Here is a 24,863-nt window from a genome sequence, read left to right as displayed (position 1 = left end):
GTGTCTCTTGAATCTCCCACACTGGATAGAAGGTTCTTTACCGCTGGCGCCTCCTGGGAATACACCAATTAGAAATATAAAACCTGCAATGCACTGGTCGTTAGCGCGTTCACAGAGTTGTGAAACTATTATCACAATAAACTGTAGAATATCACCCTCACCGAAAAGAGACGCTGTCCCTGTTGAGGCGCGTCTCTTTCCCCTCACTCTCTCCTCTTTTCCTGCTCCTCAGCAATCACTATGCTGCTTCTCTGCTTCTGTAGATTTGCCCACTCTGAAAGTTTCATATAAATGGAGTCATACAGTATACTGGCTTTTGTAGCTGGCTTTTTTCACTTAGCATAATGTTTTTGAGGTTTGCCTGGGTTACAGCGCTTATCAGTACCTTATTCTTTTTCTAGCTGATAATGGGTCATTGTATGGATTATGGCACATTTTATTTACCTGCTCCTCAGGTGATAGGCCTGTGGATTATTTCCACATCTGGGCTGTTACGAAGTATATTACTGTTATGAATTTTCATGTACACATTTTCATGTGGACATATATTTTTATTTCTCTTGAATGAAATATACGTCCAATTCCCATTTTTCATGTGTTGATAGTTACTTTCTGTAAAGTCACCAGCTCTAAGGTAGCAATACTGGTTCATTGCTTCCAGGGGAAGTACAGGGTTAAGTTCCTGCAAGCTGCTGGTCCCAAGATTTTGATCAGTCCATCAACAGGTAACCTCATTTTATGTGTTTCTCTTTAAAATGTGCCTTATTTAATATACATTTCTTACAAATAATTGATTATATGTAACTCTTTTTATAATAAAATGAGCTAAGAAATGTTTAAATGTTTTCCTGTCTCTAGATAAGATGGTACATTTCACTGACTTTTAGCCTTACGATAATGCAGTCCATTGTATTTTTTCCATCGGTTATTATCTTACGAATCCACACATTTAGTCACTTTTCTAGCCTTTCCACAGCTTCATCATGCAATACAGATATTAATTTACCACTTTCTGGAGTGATCTCACATATGGATCAGTGAATTTTTTCTGCCTGATTCTGGATGTACAGTATTGTTGATGGATTAACCCCAAACTCATACAGCGAACATCACTGTGACTCATGCCTGAATGAAGCTGATCTAACACATGTATTTTCTCTGTAAGGCACTCCTAGCCATCCTGTGCTTGAGAACAATATCCAGCCCTTCAGCATTACCCTTGAGGGTCATTTGAAGCGATGAAATCATCAACAAAAACCACACACACACAAAAAAAAATTGAAACAATGGGCCATGAAAAGAACACTTGTTTACAGCGTTAGAGGCAAGAAGGCAGTGTTGCCTTGTTAAATCTCAGCTGAGAACATGTGTAGCAGGTGACAAATTTTTTGACACTCTGTACGTGCCCATGAATTACCACCAAAGCACCGCAAGTTCGAATTTGGGGCTTACAAATAAATATTTGCAAGCAGGTAAGTTTGCAAATGCAGGCTCTCCGGACTGTCTGAAAGTAGAGTGTTCCTGTGAAACCTTTCATATGCTGGAATGGCATAAAGCAAAGAAACGGTTACCATAGGACACATCTTGCTATTAGAGGCACGAAATAGATTGAGTGAAAGCACAGAATCTCAGAGGCAGTTCCGAGCTATGGCGGCTTGGTGCCCAGGTGCTGTGTGATTCCTGGCGAAGGGGCTGCTGCGGGGTGCACGCTGCGTTTGTAACAGCCCAATGCAAAATGAAAGCTGAATGCTATTTTCACTTTTCAAATTTCCGCCTTAAAAGTCAAAATCCCCTTGGGATTTCTTTCATTTAGTGAAGCAGGTGCTAATGGAGGTCTTTCGTAAAAACAAGCTTCCTAAACGTGGGGATAGCTGCACACACCTGTGAACAAGGAAGATTGCGTTTGGCATTGGGATTCCTGGATCATCTGGTAACTGCACGTTTCACTTTTTAAGGAACTCTCAGGTGGCATTCCCATGTTGCTGGTGCCATTCTACATTCTCACCAGAGGTGGATGGGGGTTCCTAGTTCTCCCCGTCTTTGCTAATGCCTTTTATCACCCATCTTTTATATTCTAACCATTCTGCAGTCCATGGGGTCGCAAAGAGTCAAACACGACTGACTGACTGAACTGAACTGATTCTAGTGGTTACGAAGTGGTATCTTATTGTGGTTTACTTGCATTTTCCTGATAGTAATGTCAAGCACTTTTTAATGTTTTTATTGGCCATTTCTTCATAGAAATGTCTATTGAGACCCTTTACTTAACTCTATTTATTTTAATATGATATTACTGACATACAGCACTGTATTAGTTTAAGGTGTATGACATAATGATTTAAGTTACATACTTACGTACATCTTAAATTGCCACAATAATTTAGGTGTACATCCATCTTCTCATACAGATACAAAACTAAACTAGAAAAAATATTTTTGCTATGATAAAACTCTTAGGATTTTCTCTTTTAAGAGCTTTCATATATATCATATACTAGTGCTAATAAATCTTGTTATGATACATTATATTCATAGAACTTACTTATCTTATCACTGGAAGTTTGTACATTTTGATCTCCTTTGTCAGCACGCAATATCACATTATTGTTAATTTTATTCCTCACCATACATTTCATCCCATGACCCATTTATTTTGTAACTGGAAGTGTGTACCTCTTAATTTCCATCACCTAATTCACCCATCCGTCTACCTGTCTTCTCTCTGGCAACCACCTGTTTGTACTTTTTTGACTTTGTTTCTCTTTTGTTATGTTTGTTCATTTGTCTTGTTTTTTAGATTCCACCTGTAAGTGAAATAGTACAGTATTTGTTTTTCCCTGTCTGACTAATTTCATATAGCATACCTTCTAGGTCTATCCATGTTGTCACAGAGGGCAAAATTTCATTCCTTTTTATGACTAACGTCCATTCATTTGTTAAGGCACACTTTGGTTGCTTCCGTATCTTGGCTCTTGTAAATAATCCTGCTTTGAACATAGGGCTGCAAATATCATTTCAAATTACTGCCTTTGTTTTCTTTGGAAGCCCAGAAATGGGATTGCTGGATCATATAGTAGTTTTGTTTTTAATTTTTGAGGAGCCTCGGTACACTTTTTCACAGGCTTTACACCCCACTCCACTGCTTTACACTCCCAACAGTGGTGCACAGGCCCCCTTTCCTCTACTTTCTAGCTGACACTTGTTATTTATTGTCTTTTTGAAAGTAGCCATTCTGGCAGGTGTGAGATTTTAGCTCTTTGTGGTTTTGATTTGTACTTCCCTGATGACTAGAGATGTTCAGCAAATTTTCACATGTTTGTTGTCCATCTGTTTGTCTTCTTTGGGGAGAAAATGTCTCTTCAACTCCTGTGCTCATTATTTAATCAAATTTTTATTGTGAGTTGTATGAGTTATTTATCTATTTTGGATATTAACCTCTTTGATTTGCAAATATCTCCTCCTGTTCGGTAGGTTGTCTTTTGTTTTCTTGATGGTTTCCTTTTCTATGCAGAAGTATTTTGTGTGACGAAGTCCCACTTGTGTATTTCTGTTTTCCTTACCTGACAATACATATCCAAAAAGATATTTCTCATAATGATGTCAAAGAGCACACTGCTTATGTCTTTCTCTGAGTCTCTGCAGCTTCCTTAAGGTTGCTGTTTGCCGGATATAGCTTTTCATCGTTTTAGTTTCATTCGTTTGTATCATTGAATCCAAAGTGTGTGTCCTCCAGACAATATATTGATCTGTCAAATTTTCTCTTTATCCAGTCTTATCCTCTCTATTTTGGTTAGACAAGACTCTCATGCTGCCCCCCGGGTGGCACAGTGGTAAAGAATCCTCTTGCCAATGCAAGGGACATGGGTTCGATCTCTGGGTCAGGAAGATGCCCTGGAGTAGAAACTTGTGCCCCTCCCTAGTGTTTTGCCTGGAAAATTCCATGGACAGAGGAGCTTGGTGGGTTCAAGTCCAGTGAGTCACAGAGTCAGACGCGACTGAGTGACTGGGTGGCGGCAATGCTTTCGCATTGTTGCTAAATAGTTGGGTTTATGTCTACTATTTTAGTTTTCATTTTCTGCATGAATTATGTCCTTTTCTTCTCTTATTTCTCTTATATCAGCTTCTTTTGCATTAGTAGAATATTTTGTACTGGGCTTCCCTGGTGGCTCAGAGAGTCAAGAATCTTCCTGCAGTACAGAGGCCCTTTGCATTAAGAGAGTATTTTGTATTACACCACTCTAGTTCCTTAAGTGATTTTTCACCATATGATTCTGAATTGTTTGTTTAGCGATTGTTGTAGGGTTTACATATACATCCTAACTTATCAGAACTTACTTGGCTTATACTGACTTCATTTTAACTGGATATAAAAATATTACTCCTGGGTAGCTGTCCTCTCCCTATTTTTCATGCTGTTATTATTACATATATTTTACCTAGGCATGCCATAAATCCAGTGATACACTGTTATAATTGTTATTTTATGTAATTTTATAAGAAAGCTAGAAACTTAGGGAAGACAGTGTGTATTTTAGTGTTTGCTGTAATAGCCTTCTTATTTATTCTCTATGGTTCTTACCATTAACTCCTATTGACTTGAGTTGCAACCTTATGATATAGATTTGGTCCCACCTTCCTCCTTTGTGCTGTTATTATCCTCTACATTATAGTTTTATGTATTACTGACCCGGCCATATAAATATATACATGTGACTATAGATTTTTTTAATTTGCGAGGAGAAAAAAAGAGACACACGCATTTATGTTGTCGTTTATAATTATATAATTACCTTTCCTGGTGCTCTGTGATCATTGTTTCTTTTTGTGAAATTCAAATTATTGTCTCATGTCTTTTGCTTTCAGGTAGAACTTTGTTTAGTATTCCCTGTAGTGTGAATCTGCTAGTAACAAATTCAGTTTAAAAAAAAATTCCCCAGATGCCTTTATTTCGCCTTAAATTTTGAAAGGGTGTTTTGCTGGACATAAGATTCTTGGTCGGTAGATTTTTTCTTTCAGCCTTCTGAGTATGTCATCACACTGTCTTCTGACCTTCATTGTTTCTGATGATAAATCAACAGTTTATCTTATTGTGGTTGCCTTGTACCTGGGGAGCTGCGTTTCTTTGTTGCTTCAAAAATTTCTGTCTGTTTTTGGCTTTGGGTGTTTTTGTACTATGATCTGTTGTGATGCACATCATTTTCTGCTCATCCTACTCAAGTTTTGTTCAAGTTCTTGGAAGTGTATGTGAATATTTTTCTTCAAATCTGGGGAGTTTTCAGTCAATATTTGTTTAATATGTTTCCTTGCCCCATTCTCTTTCTGTTCTCCTTCTGGTGTTATAATTTAGTGTGTATGTTGTTGTGATTAATGGTGTTCTACATCTCTGAGACTGTCTTCAATTTTTCTTTCATTCTTATTTTCCTTTTTTTTCTGAATTGCATAATCTCTATTTTTTTTTTTTTTTCTGTCTTCAACACCAGTGATTCTTTCTTAGGCAAGCTCAAAACTACTGATGAGTCTCTCTAATGAAGTTTTAATTTCAGTCACTGTACTTTTTAACTCCAGAATATCCATTTTGCTTTTTCATTATTTCTGTTTCCTTAGTGATATTCTCTGTTTTACGGCATATTGGCATCATACATTCCATTATTTAAACATGATTCCCTTTAATTCTCTGAACACATCAGTAATTGAAATCTTTGGTGTTGCTTTGAAGTCTTTGCCAGATAATATCTGGCAATAATCTGGACGATCTTTTTGTTGTTTTTTTCCCCTTGTATATGTGTTACATTTTTCTGTTTATTTTTTGTTTAGCCTACTCTGTAATTTTTATTGTTGCTGAAAACTGGATATTTTAGGTAATATAGCAATGTTGGAAACTGATTCTCCCCGCTCTTGAACTTGGTTTTGTTGTAGATTGCTTGTTTATTTGTCCAGTGTCTTTACTAGATTGTTTTAATTATATCCCTTTCCCCGACTATATGTAGGCACAGATTCCTCCGAGGAGCGTCCTTGGGAGAGTGCACAGTCATTGTGGGCTGACGGTGGGTTTTGCAGGACTCCGGTGGACTGTCTCTCTCCCTGATCTCCTGTTAAGCTGTCTCCCTCTGCCGGAATCATACCTAGCTCTGAGGCTCTGCTTGTTGCTGGATGATTGCTCTGTTGTTTCTACCAATACTCTAAGGTATAAATGCCCACCTGATTAAATTTAGTCCCTTTTGTATCATTAGTTTTTAAGGCAAGTCTTTGCAGTTTGTTCTAATGATGAGAAGGCTCGCCTTAGCTGTCTCTTTCTCTGGTTCTCTCTGATAAACTAGCTTGTTGCTCTGATGGCGCCATCAACTTTCTCTTAATTGCTTACCACCAAAACCACCGTTGCTCTTGAGAGCATCCTTATGCTTAAACCTTCCCACACTCTATTTCAAACACGGTCTGTTCCTCTGGGGAGAGCTTAGCAGCTCTCTGTTCTTATAGTACCTCGTTTCCCCTCTGTTCTCGTGGAAAAATCTCTGAGCCACTGCTTTTCTCAGAGTGACTGCTCTGCTTCATTACCTGGGCAGAGGTGGCCGCCTCTGGTCTTCTTAGCTTGTTTCCCAGGCACAGAACCTTTGTCCCACAAGCAAACTGGGGCACATCCGATCACGGTTGCAGTGTTCCTGGCCAGCTGTGCAGGGGATGGAGCGTCTGTCCTACGAGTAAGAGTGAAGGCAGAGAGTCCCTGATCTCTGGGTTGCTTTGCTGGGAATTCAGTTTCTGCATCTTGGAGCTGAAGGGGATGCGGTTCATGTTAGTGGTCTGCTCTTCCTGATACCTCCAACTGGGAGCTGATGGGGAAGGGAGCCCTAATTTCTTGACCACATGTGGCAGAGTGGAGCTGCCATCATGCTGAGCTGGGGGGCCTGGAGGGAGGGCAAGGGTTGTCTCTGAAGCTCCATACCTCTCTCACTGTTCTTACTGAGAGTCAGTATGTTTTCCTGAAAAAAATGTTTTAATGTGGTCTTTACTTTTAGGATAATTTTCAAAGACTTTGAATAATTTTTTAAACAAATAACTTTCACCACTTATAGCTGTTTTGCTGGGGAATAATGACACAGGATTCCTCACTCTTGACATTCTGAAATAAAAGTCTTTCTCTTAGGCTGTTTACATTTACCTAAAGAAGAATGAAGACAGTCATTTGAATGGAGTGAAAGAAAAAGAAGCTTATGATAAAATGGAATTTCAAAACTAGATTTTTGGCTGAGTCAGTCAGGGTTTTTCATGTGGTTGGAATTCTTCAGAAAACTTCCTAACATTGCGAAATGCTTTGACTAAGCAGTCTTAGGATGCTCCACGAGCTTTTTTTTTTCTTTCAGTCATGTGGACACTGCATTGAAAAAGTCCAACTGAGTTTTTGCCTCCAGATTGAAACCCATATTTTATAAAGAAAATCTTAGATTTCCCCTTCATTTACTTGGTAGCTTAAAGCCATTCTTAATTTGTTAAGTCAGAAACTTTAAATGCGATCTCTGACATCAGTTCGTCAACCTTCATGGAATTTCTCCCCTGAGCTATAGAACGCAGGGCTTTGGGACAGTGAGAGACCCCAGTAACAATGACGTGATCTGTAGGTGCAAGCAGCCTTTGATCTGGGATTTAGAGAGCCAGGAATGCACAGGTAAATTCTGGCACATTCCAGGACCTTGGTTAATATTGAGATTCTCTCTGGATAGTTGCATCTCCACCGGGGTCATTCGAGGAATCAGAGTTGGTGACATTGTGTAAGTTACATTGACCCCCTTAGTAAAATATCCCATAAAAGATGTCCTGCGGGCCCCACAAGCTGCCTGACTTCTCAGGGCATAACAGCCCTTGTATGGTCAGACACCTAAACTTTCTTGGTCCCTCTTCTGTAATGATGGCGTAACTGCCTTCCATGATATCGTCTTGCATAACAGTTGGTTCTCTGCTTCTCTTATTCTTTGATTCTTGTCTATGGTGGTGTGAATAAGATTGAGCAGAAATCTAAGAATCTCATGAGATTGATACAGCAGAGCAGAAATCTAAGAATGTATATTAGGACCATGATAAAATGACCATACCTTTTGGGAAAATGTTCCCCTACTTGAACCCTCAAGTTAGTTTACAAATTGTTGAAAACTCTGCTCCTCTTTCCAGGCAGCTTGCTGTTAGTTTGAATAGGTTTGGGCTGACCACAGGCCTCCTTGTATTGCCTGTCTTCCTCTTCTGTTTTTTTATGGCATGCAGTTTCCTAAATCCACAAACCAACCCTCAACTCCTGTGTTCATTCAATAAACACCTGCAGGTCCTACTGTGTGGCAAGCATTGTGCTAGGAGCTGAGGTCTCAGTATTAATGAAAACATTCCCTTGACCTTAACTATTTCCTTGTTCCTCGTGAGGGGAAGAAATATGAAAAAAAAAATACATGTCAGAATTCAGCATTCTGTTATAAAAGAGGCGTATACAGGACACACGGAAGACCCTAAGGCCACTGTCAACTTCTTCAGGATGGGAGACAGAAGAAGCTCCATCTCAAGAAAGTGATGGTTAAATTGAGCCGTGAAAAAGGTTTTGGATAGACCAGATTAGATAAACAATGATGAAGAAGGACGCACCAGGCAAGAGGAGGCTTGAAGATGAAAATCCACACAAATAGGCTCATTTACAGGACTGGTCTTTTAACCTTACAATTGGGAGAGCCTGGTTCCAACAGGAGACTGTATTTCTTTGATCATAATGTTTTCCTTTCATTTTATGCCTGCATTCTCCAATCCCCCTGGTCTCAACCTCTTTAATAACAGAGAGTAGAGTTTTATTCTTCTAGCACAGCACCGCACATATTTAGGGGGTCCTTAAAAATGTGTTGAATGAATGAATACCATAAACCCACTAGTCATTATCCAGTTTAAGGGCTGTTCTTTGCCTTGGAAACTAGTTCTGAATACGCTTCATACAGTGATGGCAGCCCCTTTCTGTGGAGATGTCTCCACCATAGAGCTCCAGGGAGGCAGGGTCTAGCTCCTGTGCCCAGGTCCAGCTGGTGATTTTGCTAGAAGTGGCAAAAACGATGCATAGATTCTAAATAGGTGTAGATTGTGAGTTAAGCATTGTCTTATGATCTCGTGCTTTATTTGAAGAAAAACGAGATGCTTTAGCCCATATTATGCATACGTAGGTGAAAATGGGCAATCCAAGCGACCGCTGTCACCTTGACAACCTTCCCCTTTTGTCCCTTTAAACATCGGACCAATATTCCCTGACACAGAGTGGGAAGGTGTCAGTTAGGGCTCTCTGTCCTCCCAAACTGCCCCCTGCTCACTCACCGGGCGCAGCGCCTTCAGCCACTCCCTGGTGTGTGTTTCCTGGTCTTCTGGGCTCTGCCTTGTCGTGGGTCTGGGGCATATCCTGGGCCTGGTTGGAGAGACAGACGCCAGGAAACCAAGTCTCCCCTTTCTTGCCCGGTTCAGTCAGCTCCAGAGGAGACCACATAAAGGGGTACAAGTGTCTATGACTTCTTTATGTTTTTAAAAGCTTTTTTTTAATTTTTAATTTTTAATTTTTAAAAATTAAAATGTTTTTTTGGCTGCTCCTTATGACATGCAGAATCTTAGTTCCCTGATCGGAAATCGAACCCATGCCCCCTACAGTGGAAGCGTGGAGTACTAACACTGGACCTCTAGGGAAGTCCCGCTTTGAATTTTTACCCATGAAGAAACTCAGAGCACCTCAGCTTGAAGCACTCAGCGGGGATGCACTTGGTGGGTCCAGCCTCAGTACCTAACCAGATGTCCTGAGGTTGGTGCCTCGCTAGGAGAGACCCCTTTTGGGAGGCCCGTCCTCTCTCCATAGAATCCATCTCTTTTCACTGACTCCCCACCCTAACCTCCAGCAGTACATTTCCTTAAATCTCACTTGTAAAATGTGATAAGGGTCTTGGGTAGATGCTAAGATTTAAGACATGTTACCATTCCCAGGTGGCTCCGTGGTAAAGAGTGTGCTTGCTAATGCAGGAGACGCAGGAGATGCGGATTCAGTCTCTGGGTTCAGAAGATCCCCTAGAGAAGGACATGGCAACCCACTCCAGTATTCTTGCCTGGGAAATCTCATGGACAGAGGAGCCTGGCGGGCTACAGTTCATGGGGTCGCAAAGAGCGTGACTGAGCACGCTCGCAAGGTCAAGCTAATAAATGGCTCTAGACGGGATTCCAAATCTCAGAGACCTTTATGGAGTTTCTCCCTTCCCCCACCCCTGAACTGCATGCCAGCCTCCTGGAACACACACACACACACACACACACCAAACACACACTCACTCACTCCTCCCAAGACTGAGTGCAAATTATCAGTGCTATTACCAACAGATGCCTTAAGAAGGAAAGTGTTAGTTTTCTAACTGCCACGAAATTGGCAAGGCAGTCCTTTCCATCACTCTGGACATCTTATTGTTGTGCAGAAAAATACAGAATTCCCTTTCTCTGTCCCACCCCCACCCTCATCCTTGTCCCCATGCCATTTTAAATTGCATTCTTTGGGGTCTGCCAGGAATAGGAGAAGGGGCTTTTGTGAGGCCAGATACTCACCCATGGCTGCTCTTTTAACAAAGAGATGCTTTGCACCTACCATTCCATTAAGGAATAGATTAACTCCTTATCTGAGAGTCCGCTTTACCCTCAATTTCTAACTAGGCAGGAGGGGAGCCCGTGGATTAATCTTCCCCTCGCAGAATATAGGTAATTGATGACCTGTGGGCACAATCGCCAGGTCACATGGTCTGACAAAGGATTTATTTTTTTCCAAATCATTATTCATTTTCATGAAGTGTTACAGAGGAATAAAAATCAAGCTGGATTTAAGTATTTTATGCAGCAGTTAATGAATCACCTGTCTTGAAGAAAAGGAAAATGATGCAAACTCTCCTGGAAAATTCAGCCAGCATGGTCACCATAGCTTTATGATAGACTCAAGTTCATTATGATAAATATTGGATTCCTTAAAGAAATCTTTGTTTTTTAAAAAATCTTGAACGTGGGGCCAGGTATCCTGGTGAGGCTAAAGTGTGTCAAAGCAGAGATGAATGCCAAACGATAATTTCTGCTAAATAATTCAGGCCCTATGAAGTCTGATATTTTGCTTACTTTGATGCCTAAGGCAGATGCAATGAGAGAACCTTTTCCTCCTGGTACCAGATCCAATGTGTTCTCACCCACTGTGGCCCTTGTTTTTCTGCAGGTGGCTCATAGTCACCCATTTGCGCTGTGTTCCCAGTACCTGGCATTAGTGGTCCCTATTAAATAGAGGTTGAAGTTGGTCACTGAGAAAGTTTTGGTGATGTTTATCATGTAGAAAATAATAGATTGCAGAGCAAGGACAAAACAGACATTTCAAGAAAAAGGAAGAGGCTACTTTTTTCTAAGGCTGAGAATTTACTTATGGTAAAAAAAAAAAAAAGAAACAAGAAGCAGAAAGTAAACTAGTAAACTCTTGCTTAATCGAGCAACTATTGCATCAGCTTTAAGATGCCTTTTGAAGAATGTTGAGCTGTGAAGTGACAGTGCAGAGATCTGTTTATAAGGAAAAATTCCTGAGCTCATCTGAGTGATGACCACAAAGTTTTCAATGGTATAGAACATAAAGCCATTGACTGAAATTGTGTCAAACGAGAAGATAGTTTGATGAACAGGGAGAAAGTATAGATAAACACTGTGTAAAATGGACCAAAACTAGCCAATAATTAACTAAGAATATAATTGGTTCTCAGAGAAGGAAATGGCAACCCACTCCAGTACTCTTGCCTGGAAAATTCCATGGATGGAGGAGCCTGGTAGGCTATAGTCCATGGGGTAGCAAAGAGGTAGACACGACTGAGTGACTTCACTTTCTTTCTTTCTGTAGTTCCTTTTGGAGAAGGAAATGGAAACCCACTCCAGTATTCTTTCCTGGAGAATCCCATGGATGGAGGGGCCCGGTGGGTTACAGTCTATGGGGCTGCAAAGAGTCGGACAGGACTAAGCAACACACACACACACACACACACGCACACATAATCGGTTCTAGTCTGATAACCTTAATGATCAGGTCAAAATTAAAATGATAATAGGAGAATCTAATATGTGTTGATTACTATTTCTAGACATTGGATTAGCTCCTTTTATATGGATTGACTATTTCAATCTTCTCAACAATATTAACTAACTTGCTCAATGAATATTAACTATTTTGTTGATAGTTAATATTAGGAGAAGGCAATGGCACCCCACTCCAGTACTCCTGCCATGGACGGAGGAGCCTGGTAGGCTGCAGTCCATGGGGTCTCGAAGAGTCAGATATGACTGAGCGACTTCACTTTCACTTTTCACTCTCATGCATTGGAGAAGGAAATGGCAACCCACTCCAGTGTTCTTGCCTGGAGAATCCCAGGGATGGAGTCGCACAGAATCAGACACGACTGAAGTGACTTAGCAGTAGCAGCAGTTAATATTAACAATACAAAGTATAAAAACCTCATTTTATAATGAAGTTGCATGACATAGTGTAGGTAAAATAAGTTTTCATCTACAAATCCCACATGGAATAATATTCAATGTAATGCTTTAAAAAGAAAGAAAAAAGGCAAGAAAAAGACTATGGCGAGTTTCCTGTTGCAACAGAACGGAGTGGAACAAAGACATTGGAAGTCTTGGGGCTCGCTAATATTCTTTCGATCTGTCTCTCTCTCTCTCACAGGGAAATGATGCTGATATGGTGGATAAAAACAAATGCTGTACCCTCTGTAACATGTCCTTCACCTCCGCGGTGGTGGCTGACTCACATTATCAAGGCAAAATTCACGCCAAAAGGTTAAAACTGTTGCTAGGAGAGAAAACCCCGCTAAAGACCACAGGTAGGTGAACAGCGGTGGGGGGGGAGACCCTGACCTCCAGGGCCTGGCCGGCTCCTCAGGCTGCCTCTTCAGGGGCGGCTGCAGATCAGAGCGATGCCCTTCAAACCTAAAGGGATGGGCAGGTTGCCCGGTGGAACTCGCAGTCGTAAGGCCATTAAATCCAGGTACTGATCCTCTCAACCTGGCCCCTTCAGATACATGATTCAGCAGTTTGCATCTTTTGTTTCTATCCTGCAAGATGTTGCCTATCATATTTATTATATGTTATGTAAGGTTATCTGTTATGTAAGGAAGGCTGTCTTTTCTGACTTTGGTCTGTAATCAGCAGAGGTGATGGATAGTGTACTGTATGTTATTGATTCCCTACTGCAGACTGATTCATCTGTACCATTTTTTTTGTCTTTAGAAACACTTTTATCTGCTGACAACCATGGTGTGCCTTCTCCCCACCCACCCCACCCCAGGTACCATTCTAGTCATCATCTGGGGATTCTGTGATTCAAGCCTATTAACTTTCACAAGAAAAGGCTTAAATATCAGTAACAGAGCGTTTGACCTTCTAATTATTCAGAACTAACAAAAAATTTCTTCAGAAGGCTATCCAGTCATAGAGCTGAAATACTACCATTATCGTTTCATGAAGACAGACTATTAGAACAAGATTTACATGGTAGCAAAGATGTTACTAGAATAGGTGATAATCTCAAGAAGCTGAGGGTATATTTCATGATGTCGACGTTTTCAGTGCAATTACAATGGAGTTGTGCATTGGAGCTGCCTGCCTAATGAATCATGCATAAATCGTGGGTGTAATTATTTTTTAAATGGTATTTTGGAAATTGAAGAGAATCTAAAACAATACTTGGCTTTTATTCTCACCGGTGTTTTTCTTAAGAAAAATATCTGCTTTTACCTAAAGACTAGTAGGGAATCTTTTCACTGTATTTTTCTACTTACTTGAACTGAAGAATATTGTTTTTTGTAAAGGTAACTGTGACATTCAGATATAGGATGGTTGCAAAGCACATGGAATTGGGAGAAAGCTCAGCTTGATTGAGGTACACTGTCTGTATTGACATTTGATAAGCAGGCACTTGGTTGAAACTCCTGATTTTTGCTCTCTAAAAGGTTGGATACTCACCTTGTAACCTACTCCCCCTCAAATCTCTTAAAATAGACACTTCAGAGAAACAGCCACTGGAAAATTTTTACCTATTCTCCATGAATGAGTAACTAGCCCATTTGTTCTCCCTGCCTAAGCAGAGTATTGCTGTTAAATTTAATTTTGGAGGTAGTGATGGAAGAGAAGAGGCTCTGTCTTCGTTTATCACATCAATTAGCAAGTGGGAGTTATTATTTCTGTAAAGAAGAATCATCACCTGGAAAAAAATAGTTCTTGGTGAATTTCAACACATCCTTAAGATAACCAAGCACCAGTTTGTTTCTCTGAGTTACCCTCAAAGCTGGTAAATATAACTTGGGGGTAATTTGTTAGTTGCCTTCTATATATTCCAAGGGAAAACAGTCTAAAATACGGAAACTGCAGTGTTTACTTAATGAGTTACTTCTGGTGTTCACAGAGCTATCCTAGTCCTCACTGTGACAGACATCGAGTTGCTGGGTGGGTGAGGAGGGAATAGGGGTGGATTGGGGGGTAGGGAGCACTCACAGCACTTGGTTCAGGCTGGGGAAAGAGATGCTGGTTTCTTTTGCCAGCATCTCCATTTCCCATCTAGCTTAGGGTCCCGAAGCTGCACATCCCCTTTGTGCGACTTCACCTCTCATCCATTCTCCTCCAAAGCTGCTTTGAGCAGAAAGGATCTGGGAATGGGTTAACTTGAGACAGAATTGAAGAGCCTGGGAAGCTACATTGGTTCCCTGGGCTGACACTGATGTCAACCCAACTGCCATCAGTGAGCAAACGAAACAAGGCGTCCTCCTGGAGGGAGGTGAGTCGTTAGGTACGCGTGTAAGCAGGGGGCAGGCGCTGTGTCCCGGGACTCAGGACAAGGATGGAGGGCTGGGGGGAGGGTGGGCTCCAGTGATGGGGATTCGGGGTACCGAGATCATCCTGAGACCAAGCAGGGTACCAGCATCAGGAGAGTCAGGCAAATGGTAGCCTGAGGTTCTGGAGAAAGGAGAGACTGTGAAGACATGGCAGAAAGAAAGTTAATTGCTCAGTCATGTGCGACTCTTTGCAACTCCATGGGCTGTAGCCCGCCAGGCTCCTCTGTCCATGGGATTCTCCAGGCAAGAATACTGGAGTGGATTGCCATTTCCTCCTCCAGGGGATCTTTCCAGCCCAGGGATTGAACCCGGGTCTCCCACATTACAGGCAGATTCTTTACCATCTGAGACACCAGGAATCCCAAGCGCATGGGAAGGCACTGTTAGCCCCGAGCACTGGGCTGGAAACGACACAGGAACATAGCAAGAACCTGGCTCCCAGGTCTAGCTTAGAGGTTGAGGCTTGGTCTCTAGCACAAATTCGGTTACTACAAATAGAGAATAAGGACCAAGAGGCAGCAAAAAAGGATAGTCAGGACACAGACTTCCGGAGCCCCCGAGTGAAGCTGCTTCAGATCCTTGAATGGCATCAGGACAGTCTACCATCCATCTTTACTGCCTGTAGCTGAACCCAGCAAGGCTGCCGGAAGCTGTGGCTGGGGCTGCCCTCTGCCCGTCTAGGAACTGCTCTGTCTAATCCACCAGGGTGGCTGGACATCACTTCTACAGTGATAACAGAAGGAAAACATAGAACATTAAAAACCCAGCCAACTGAACTCAGAAGCAATCTCCCTCCTCAGGTGGGCTCCTGGAGATTCCCCTCCATAAGTAACAGGCTCCTGAATGGTGGTGACTTCTGAGTGGGAATTATTGAATGAAGCATGAGTCATTGCTTCTCAGAGCTATTCTGTGTGATGAAGGAGAGCAGTTGGTGTCTGGGAACCATCACCTTTCCTCCTACTCAAGATGCACTTTGATCAGACATCAGCTGAGGGTACTGCAGAATTAGCTGGTGTTTGAGTTGCTTTTTTCAAATGGGTGTGTGTTTACTAGGATGCCTGAAATGCTTGGAGGCGCCGCTAAGGACAAAACCCAGTGTGTTTTGGAATCTCTGCTCTAGCTCATGCTTTTATTTCTGTAAGATGAGAGCAGGGGAGACTACAAACTCACCGTGTTCTCCAAGGCTTGGCAGACCTTGGTGCAGAGGTCTTGCCCAGATCGGAGGCTCGGTAGAGGCTGCTCTGGTCATGTCACAGCCACACTGTGGGGAGCTCCTGGAGGTGACCCAGAGAAAAGAGGCCAGAACGGTGAAGAGCATGGGAATCCTCTCACTGGAGAGGGCAGAAAGGAAATGATGCTGTTGAGCATGGAAGAGAGATTACTGGGAAGGCTGTCATGGGAAAGAGAGAATCCTGCTGTGTGTGCGTGTGAATGTGCATCATGCATGTGTGTGCTTGGATTTAAAAGATAGAACCAATGAGTAGGTAGATTAGGGGCCTAGATCTGAGCTCTGAATAAGTATCTCATATTCAGAGATATTTGTTTTTATTTTCTGTCCATGACATGCAGCTTGTGCGGTCTTAGTTTCCAGACCAGGGATTGAACCTGGGACCTTTGTGTTGGGAGTGAAGAGTCTTAACTCCTGGACACCAGGGAAGTCTCAGTAATCAGAGACACTTAAAGGTGGACTGTGTGTCCGGGGATGAGGGGCTGTTGAAGCAGAGGTTGGACCACTTGGCAGGGCATTTCCTGAGGGCATCATCACGTTAGTCCAGAGGGCATTTAAAGTCGCTAGATTACATGGTCAGCCGAGACGGCACTTTCAGTGTGTCCCAGGTTCCCCAGCTCCTGCACTCCCCCACTCTCCTGGGCCAGTCCCTGCCTCTGTTCAGAGAACTTACCCCAGAAAGGTCCATCTCCAAGGAGACCCAAACCATGTCCCTTTGAAGCATAAAACAAAAGCTTTCAACTACAGTTATTTCCCACTGTCTGCCACTAATCAAAGTGAGATTTGAGATCACCCACACTCTATCAGTATCAGTTCAGTCGCTCAGTCATGTCTCACTCTTTGCAACCCCATGGACTGCAGCACACCAGGCCTCCCTGTCCATCACCAACTCCTGGAGTTTACTCAAACTAAAGTTCATCGAGTCGATGATGCCATCCAACCATCTCATCCTCTGTCGTCCCACTCTCCTCCCACCTTCAGTCTTTCCCAGCATCAGGGTCTTTTCAAATGAGTCAGTTCTTTGCATCAAGTGGCCAAAGTATTAGAGTTTTAGCTTCAGCATCACTCCTTCCAATGCATATTCAGTACTGATTTCCGTTAGGAAATTTGGGTTTCCTAATTCCTGATTTCCTTCCAGTCAGGAAGGACTAGTTGGATCTCCTTGCAGTCCAACGGACTCTGAAGAGTCTTCTCAGTAATTTCTCTGCTTTTAAATAAGCTTTCTAGGTTGGTCATAACTTTTCTTCCAAAGAGTAAGCATCTTTTAATTTCATGGCTGCGATCACTATCTGCAGTGATTTTGGAGCCCCCCCAAATAAAGTCTGTCACTGTTTCCACTGTTTCCCCATCTATTTGCCATGAAGTGATGGGACCAGATGCCATGATCTTAGTTTTCTGAATATTGAGTTTTAAGCCAACTTTTTCACTCTCCTCTTTCACTTTCAAGAGGCTCTTTAGTTCCACGCTTTCTGCCATAAGGGTGGTGTCATCTGCATATCTGAGGTTATTGATATTTCTCCCAGAAATCTTGATTCCAGGCTGTGCTTCATCCAGTCTAGCATTTCTCATGATGTACTCTTTTACCGATTTGGAACCAGTCTGTTGTTCCATGTCCAGTTCTAACTGTTGCTTCTTGCCCTGGATACAGATTTCTCAGGAAGCAGGTCGGGTGGTCTGGTATTCCCATCTCTTGAAGAATTTTCAACAGTTTGTTGTGATCCACACAGTCAAAGACTTCAGCATAGACAATAAAGCAGAAGTAGATGTTTTTCTGGAACTCTCTTGCTTTTTCGATGATCCAACGAATGTTGGCAATTTGATCTCTGGTTCCTCTTCCTTTTCTAAATCCAACTTGTACATCTGGAAGTTCACAGTTCATGTACTGTTGAAGCCTGGCTTGGAGAATTTTGAGCATTACTTTGCTAATGTGTGAGATGAGCACAATTGTGTGGTAGTTTGAGCATTCTTTGGCATTGCCTTTCTTTGGTATTGGAGTGAAAACTTACCTTTTCTGGTCCTGTGGCCACTGCTGAGTTTTTCAAATTTGCAGCATCTTGAATGCAGCACTTTGACAGCATCATCTTTTAGGATTTGAAAAGCTCAACTGGAATTCCATCACCTTCACTTGCTTTGTTCGTAGTGATGTTTCCTAAGGCTGGCTTGACTTTGCTTTCCAGGATGTCTGGCTCTAAGTGAGTGATCACATCATCGTGATTATTTGGGTCATGAAGATCTTTTTTGTATAGTTCTTCTGTCAATTCTTACCAACTCTTAATATCTTCTGCTTCTGTTAGGTCCATACCATTTCTGTCCTTTATTGAGCCCATATTTGCATGAAATGTTCCCTTGGTATCTCCAATTATCTTGAAGATATCTCTAGTCTTTCCCATTCTATGGTTTTCCTCTATTTCTTTGCATTGATCACTGAGGAAGCCTTTCTTATCTCTCTGTGCTGTTCTTTGGAACTCTGCATTCAAATGGGAATATCTTTCCTTTTCTCCTTTGCCTATCTCTTCTCTTCTTTTCACAGCTATTTGTAAGGCCTCCTCAGACAACCATTTTGCCTTTTTGCATTTCTTTTTCTTGGGTATGGTCTTGCTCCCTGCCTCCTCTACAGTATCAGGAACCTCTGTCCATAGTTCTTCCAGCACTCTGTCTACCAGATCTCATCCCTTGAATATATTTCTCACTTCCACTGTATAATCGTAAGGGATTGATTTAGGTCATAACTGAATGGTCTAGTAGTTTTCCCTACTTTCTTCAATTTAAGTCTGAATTTGGCAATAGGGAGTTCATAGCCTGAGCCACAGTCAGCTCCCAGTCTTATTTTTGCTGACTCTATAGAGCTTCTCCATCTTTGGCTGCAAAGAATATAATCAATCTGATTTCGGTATTGACTATCTGGTGATGTCGATATGTAGAGTCTTCTCTTGTGTTGTTGGAAGAGGGTGTTTGCTATGACCAGTGCATTCTCTTGGCATAACTCTGTTAGCCTTTGTCCTGCTTTATTCTTTATTCCAAAGCCAAACTTGCCTGTTACTCCAGGTATTTCTTGACTTCCTACTTTTGCATTCCAGTCCCCTATAATGAAAAGGACCTCTTTTTTGGCTGTTAGTTCTAGAAAGTCTTTTAGGTCTTCATAGAACCGTTCAACTTCAGCTTCTTCAGCATTATTGGTCGGGACATAGACTTGGATTACTGTGGTATTGAGTGGTTTGCCTTGAAAATGAACAGAGATCATTCTGTTGTTTTTGAGATTGCATCCAAGTACTGCATTTTGGACTCTTTTGTTGACTATGATGGCTACTCCATTTCTTCTAAGGGATTCCTGCCCACAGTAGTAGATATAATGGTCATCTGACTTAAATTCACCCATTCCAGCCCATTTTAGTTCACTGATTCCTAAAACGTCGACCTTCACTCTTGCCACCTCCTGTTTGACCGCTTGCAATTTGCCTTGATTCATGGACCTAACATTCCAGATTCCTATGCAACATTGCTCTTACAGCTTCAGACTTTACTTCCATCACTAGTCACATCCACAACTGGGTGTTGTTTTTGCTTTGGCTCCGTCTATTCATTCTTTCTGGAGTTATTTCTCCACCGAAACTCCAGTAGCATATTGGGTACCTACCGACCTGGGGAGTTCATCTTTCAATGTCCTATCTTTTTGTCTTTTCATACTGTTCATGGGGTTCTCAAGGCAAGAATACTGACGTGGTTTGCCATTCCCTTCTCCAGTGGACCATGTTTTGTCAGAACTCTCCACCATGACCTGTCTGTCTTGGGTGGCCCTACACAGCATGGCTCATAGTTTCATTGAGTTAGACAAGGCCATGGCCCACGTGGTCAAATAGTGAGTTTTCTGTGATTGTGGTTTTCAGTCTGTCCACCCTCTGATGGAGAAGCATAAGAGGCTTATGGAAGCTTCCTGATGGGAGAGACTGACTGAGGGGGAAATTGGGTCTTGTTCTGATGGGCGAGGGGCTAGGTATTATATTCAGAATCATCAGGAGAAGTTATTTGTATTTGTGGCAGAGATCTTGCTCATCCAAACACTCTTTGCTTCTGCCTTCCCCAGACTTTCAGATGATTGAGAGGAGATGTACTTTTAAAAAAAGTTTATTCATCTTATTTTTGTCTGCAGTGGGTCTCGGTTGCTCTGTGCAGATTTTCTCTGGTTGTGCTGGGCGGGGCTGCTCTTTTGGTGAGGCGCACAGATTTCTCATTGTGGTCGTTTCTCTTGTTGCTGAGCATGGGTATTAGGGTGCGTGGGCTTCAGTAGTTGTGGCTTGGTTGCCTGGGTCATGTGGGCCACCAAAAATCAAACCTGTTTCCCCTACATTGGAAGGAGGGTTCTTAACCACTGGTCCTCCAGGGAAGTTCACGGAGTAGATGTCTTAAGACCGGTTACAAGATGGAAGAGGGCCATTCAACTGACATTAGACTTTGCAAGAGCAGAAAAGAAGGCTTTTTTGCGATCCTTTGGGGCTGTTTGTTATTTCAGGAGAGTCTAATCCATCCTGCTTGATACATTGTCCCTGAACGTTACTGTTTCACACATAAGCTTTTATGAATACATCCATCATTCTTAGCCAAAATGGATACTGAGTGCTTTTTTTATATAATTCCCCCAAATCACTGGCTTGACAGGTAATGGCATCACATTTAGCTGTAACCTTTCTTTCATTTTTTGACCCGTAAGAGTTTGAAGCTGCTATGGTGGTGTATCTTAACTTTAGGAGATGGATGGAGAACAATCTGACATGCTTCAGAGGCCTTCTGGTATCACCTCTGTGTGATGACTGCACGTGCAATACTTATTGGCACTTAGTAGGCATTTAATGAATATTTGTTACAATACTGAAAATTGGAAGGATTCATTATAATGAGAATAATGAGAGGCATTTAAATATCTGTAGCTTGCTTTTCAAATTAAGTTGCCTTGCTTATTTAAATTTGATGTCAATGTGATGATCAAAGGCAGTGCTTTTCCAATTTGACAAGAAGTGGCATGCCTGGCCATTTGTCTGATTTTAAAAAACAAATTTGGCAAAACACAGAATAAAGGATAAGGCAAATATAGGCCCTGAAATCAGACTCAGCTTTAAATTCTGGTTGTATCTGTGTGAACTTTTGCAATTAAAGTCCTCAGCCCTCAATTTCATGTTGGCAAGATTATAGAGATATTGAGATTATGTAACTATTGTAATAAAGGAGAAGGTATATGTAAAATACTTACTATAGTCCCTACAACATAGGTGTCGAATGAATGAATGTATATATAGTTATACACAAATACACAGCCCTCAGTATTTGCAAGATTTTGTGTCTGTGAATGCACCTACTCACTAAAGTTTATTTGTAACCACAAAGTCAGCACTCATGGCATTTCATGGGCCGTGTGTGCACTCGTGTGCAAAGTGGTAAAACATTTGAGTCGCCCTGTGTGTATGTTCTCAGCTGACGGCCACACTCTGTCTTCTGAATTTCAACTCTCACATGGCAAACAAGTGCCTTTTTTTACAGTCTAGTTCCTGCCAGGTATTTTGCACTTTTGTGCTTTTTGTTGGAAATGCTGCCATTTACAATGGCTCCCCAGGACGGTGCTGGAGTGCGCTCTAGGGCTTCTAAGTGCGAGAAGGATGTGATGTGCCTTGTGGGAAAATGTGTGTGTTTAGATAAGCTTTGTTCAGGCATGCATTACAATGTGGTGGATTTGAGTTAATGCTAGTGAATCCAACATATATGTGAAAGAAAGTGTCTTTAAACAGAAGCACATGTACAACAAGAGTCTATGTGGACCAGCTGGTCAGAATGTGGCCACAGCCTCACAGGAACCTAACTCTGTTCCTCCAAGGAACACTTGATCAATATTTGCTAATTCAGTGTACTTGGAGAGTTTATAGAGTGCAACTACCAGGAATAGCAAGAATCAAACGTCTATGTGATAAAAGTTCCTTTATATTCATTTATAAAATGAAACTTTCAAAAAAACCTGTTCATCTCTCAACCACAAAATAAAAATGTATTATGTTTCAGAGATCCTGCAGTGTGGTAAACGATAGTTGAGCAGGCTGACTCTAACCTCGTGAGAAAAATCAATGATCATAACTGATAGTTGTTAAGATATTATATCAGAAATATCACCTTCATTGTTTCATTGAATCTTCAAAATAAATATAAAGTAGTATTAGCTCCATTTTGTGGATGGAGGTTGAAATTCTATGGGGTAAGGTGATTGCTTGGTGTCACATAATGAAATACGCAATAGGAATTTGAACGCAGGACTTCTTTTTTTTTTTTTTTAATTATTTATTTCTTTGACTTCGTCGGATCTACATTGTGGTGCAGCCTTGGTAGTTGCAGCACTCGAGCATAGTTGCCCCAAGACATGTGTGATCTTGGTTACTGGACTAGGGAATCAAACCTCTGTCCCCTGCATTGGAAGGCAGCTCCTTAACCACCGGACGGCCAAGGAAGTCAGAACCCAGGACTTCTGACTACATTTTCTAGAGCTTTTCCCTTGATCTCTCAGTTCAGTTCAGTTCAGTCGCTCAGTCGTGTCCAACTCTTTGCGACCCCATGAATCACAGCACGCCAGGCCTCCCTGTCCACCACCAGCTCCCGGATATTACTCAAACCCATGCCCATCGAGTCGGTGATGCCATCCAGCCATCTCATCCTCTGTCGTCCCCTTCTCCTCCTGCCACCAATCCCTAGCAGCATCAGGGTCTTTTCCAGTGAGTCAACTCTTCGCATGAGGTGGGCAAAGTACTTGCTCTGTAGGTGACAATAAATAATGCTTCGTAAAATGATCTACAGATTTCTGCTCACCTAATGAAGAGCACAGTTCAAACCCCGAAGCTGTCACTAAGATGATTGAAAGCAATAAAGATGCAAGGCTGATATTTATACAAAAATGTCACTCAATTAAAAAGATGAAGCTCAAAAAAAAAAAAAGTGAATTTCTCATTTGTAGGAGCATTGAACGACTCTGTGAGGAGAGACACAGACAGCCAGTGATCTCAGGGGCTCTGCTCATCCTGTGTGTGGGTGCGTTTATCGTATATTCCTCTTCTTTTTTTTTTTGTATATTCCTCTTCTGAAACCATGTTGCTTGTCTCCATTTCTTCCCCCTTATTTCCTGTTGAAAATGAGAGAGAAAGAGTTTCAGAACTTTTCCATAAATTCCTATGGCAGACATCGAATTGCTTCTTTGAGTTGTCTGTTGAATGAATAAAGATCAGGGTATTCTGGATCTCTCTGAAACTTTCATAAATTCACGTTTTGAATAATATATGCATTTCAGGTCCAATCCGTGCCTCATATCCGCATAGAAGAGTTTCTTTACCACAGCAGTTCTATCATCTGAATCAGGTTATTTGGGTTGCCTGGCAGAACCTGTCTGGATACTTGTTTTAATAGATGCAAACAATAGTTTGTCAAACAGGCAGATCCTCACAGCAGTGCATTTTCTTTCAAATTAGGAAAGCTGCCATGTTCTAAGGCATTGTCTTCAGATCAATGCATTTGTTCTGATGATGCCTTTGGCTTATCTAATGTTTACAAATACAGCAAGTAATAGATTTACAGAATTACAGAGCTGGAAGGCACGTAGCAATTATTATTTCAACCACCTCATGTTCCTGATGAGGACATGGAAGCCTAGAGAGATGAAATTATTTGCCCAAGGTGATAAAACTGGTGGATGGCAAAGAGGCTTCTCTTCTCTTGTGGTGATCATTCCTTGGTCAGAAGAATGATCAGGGAGAAATTGCACCAATCAGGTCCTTGGCTTCTCTGTGGGGAATCAGGTTTGAATGAATTAGCAATGGGAGGTGAGCCAACTTCTTTTGGCCATGCTTTCATACAGTGGATCATATGAGGCTTGGAACAGTGATTCGGTTGAGGCTACTGTCTTTTTATTTTGTATTTGATGACCAATAAAACAACAGGTCGATGATTAGATAGAATTAAAGATTTCGACAATGAGGCTATTGCCTAGCCAATTTTCACAAATCTTTTTAAATATTCCAAACTCACTTTTCTCCTCTAGGTAATCTAATAGCAGTAGAAGATAGTTGATGATATCAGCAGCTTTTATGATGTTGGCTAAACCCTTATTCCAGAAAGTGTTCTTTGACACGTTTTTAGGAAACAATATAGTAGAACAGTAAAATAGCCAATTTCCTGTTCTTTCTCTGAAACCGTCAGTAGGCATTCGTACACGGAATGCATCATGATTCAGGAAACTATGAGTGAGAGATGTTCGGGCGGCAACTCTTCAATCATCCACTAAAGATAAGAACCCTGAAACTGTCTACTTGATGAAATTGAGAAGGTACTTGTGCAGTAAACATTCCACCTGAAATAATTGGTAGCAAATGCCCCAAACTGTACTCTTATCTTCTGAAATATCTATATAGTTTAAACATCAGCCTTAAAAGTCTTGGTTAACACTCAGCTTGGTTTCTTCAATAAACAGATGCAATGGGTGTGGATTACTGGATAGCCTTGAGTGCAAGAAATATTATATTTCTTTATATTTAAAAAATCAATTTATCTGACGTGTGTCCTCTAGCCTTGAAGCTTGGTGAGAAGGACAGGCTTCGTCATTCTTTGGGGTACCCTTTCTTTAGGGTCATACAGGGCCCTAGAGACATGTGGGGGACCCTCAGAGAGATCCCTCAGCCTGGTGGCTTTCTGGTCACCAGGAGGCTGCTGGATTCTTGCTTCCACAGGTT

General features: G+C 41.7%; 1 protein-coding gene across 1 annotated transcript in view; it reads left to right on the top strand.

Annotated features, from left to right (window-relative positions):
* Positions 1–24,863, top strand: part of ZMAT4 (zinc finger matrin-type 4) — a 363,653-nt gene that overhangs the window by 194,132 nt on the left and 144,658 nt on the right. Inside the window, exon 4 of the mRNA XM_065947284.1 lies at positions 12,725–12,881. Coding sequence (XP_065803356.1) covers positions 12,725–12,881 — 157 coding nt within the window. The remainder of the gene's footprint in view (positions 1–12,724; positions 12,882–24,863) is intronic.

The sequence above is a fragment of the Muntiacus reevesi genome, chromosome 10 (genome assembly GCF_963930625.1).
Source record: "Muntiacus reevesi chromosome 10, mMunRee1.1, whole genome shotgun sequence".
NCBI classification, from domain to species: Eukaryota; Metazoa; Chordata; class Mammalia; order Artiodactyla; family Cervidae; genus Muntiacus; species Muntiacus reevesi.
Note: the sequence above shows the minus strand (reverse complement) of the source record. Positions and strands in the feature narration are given on the sequence as shown.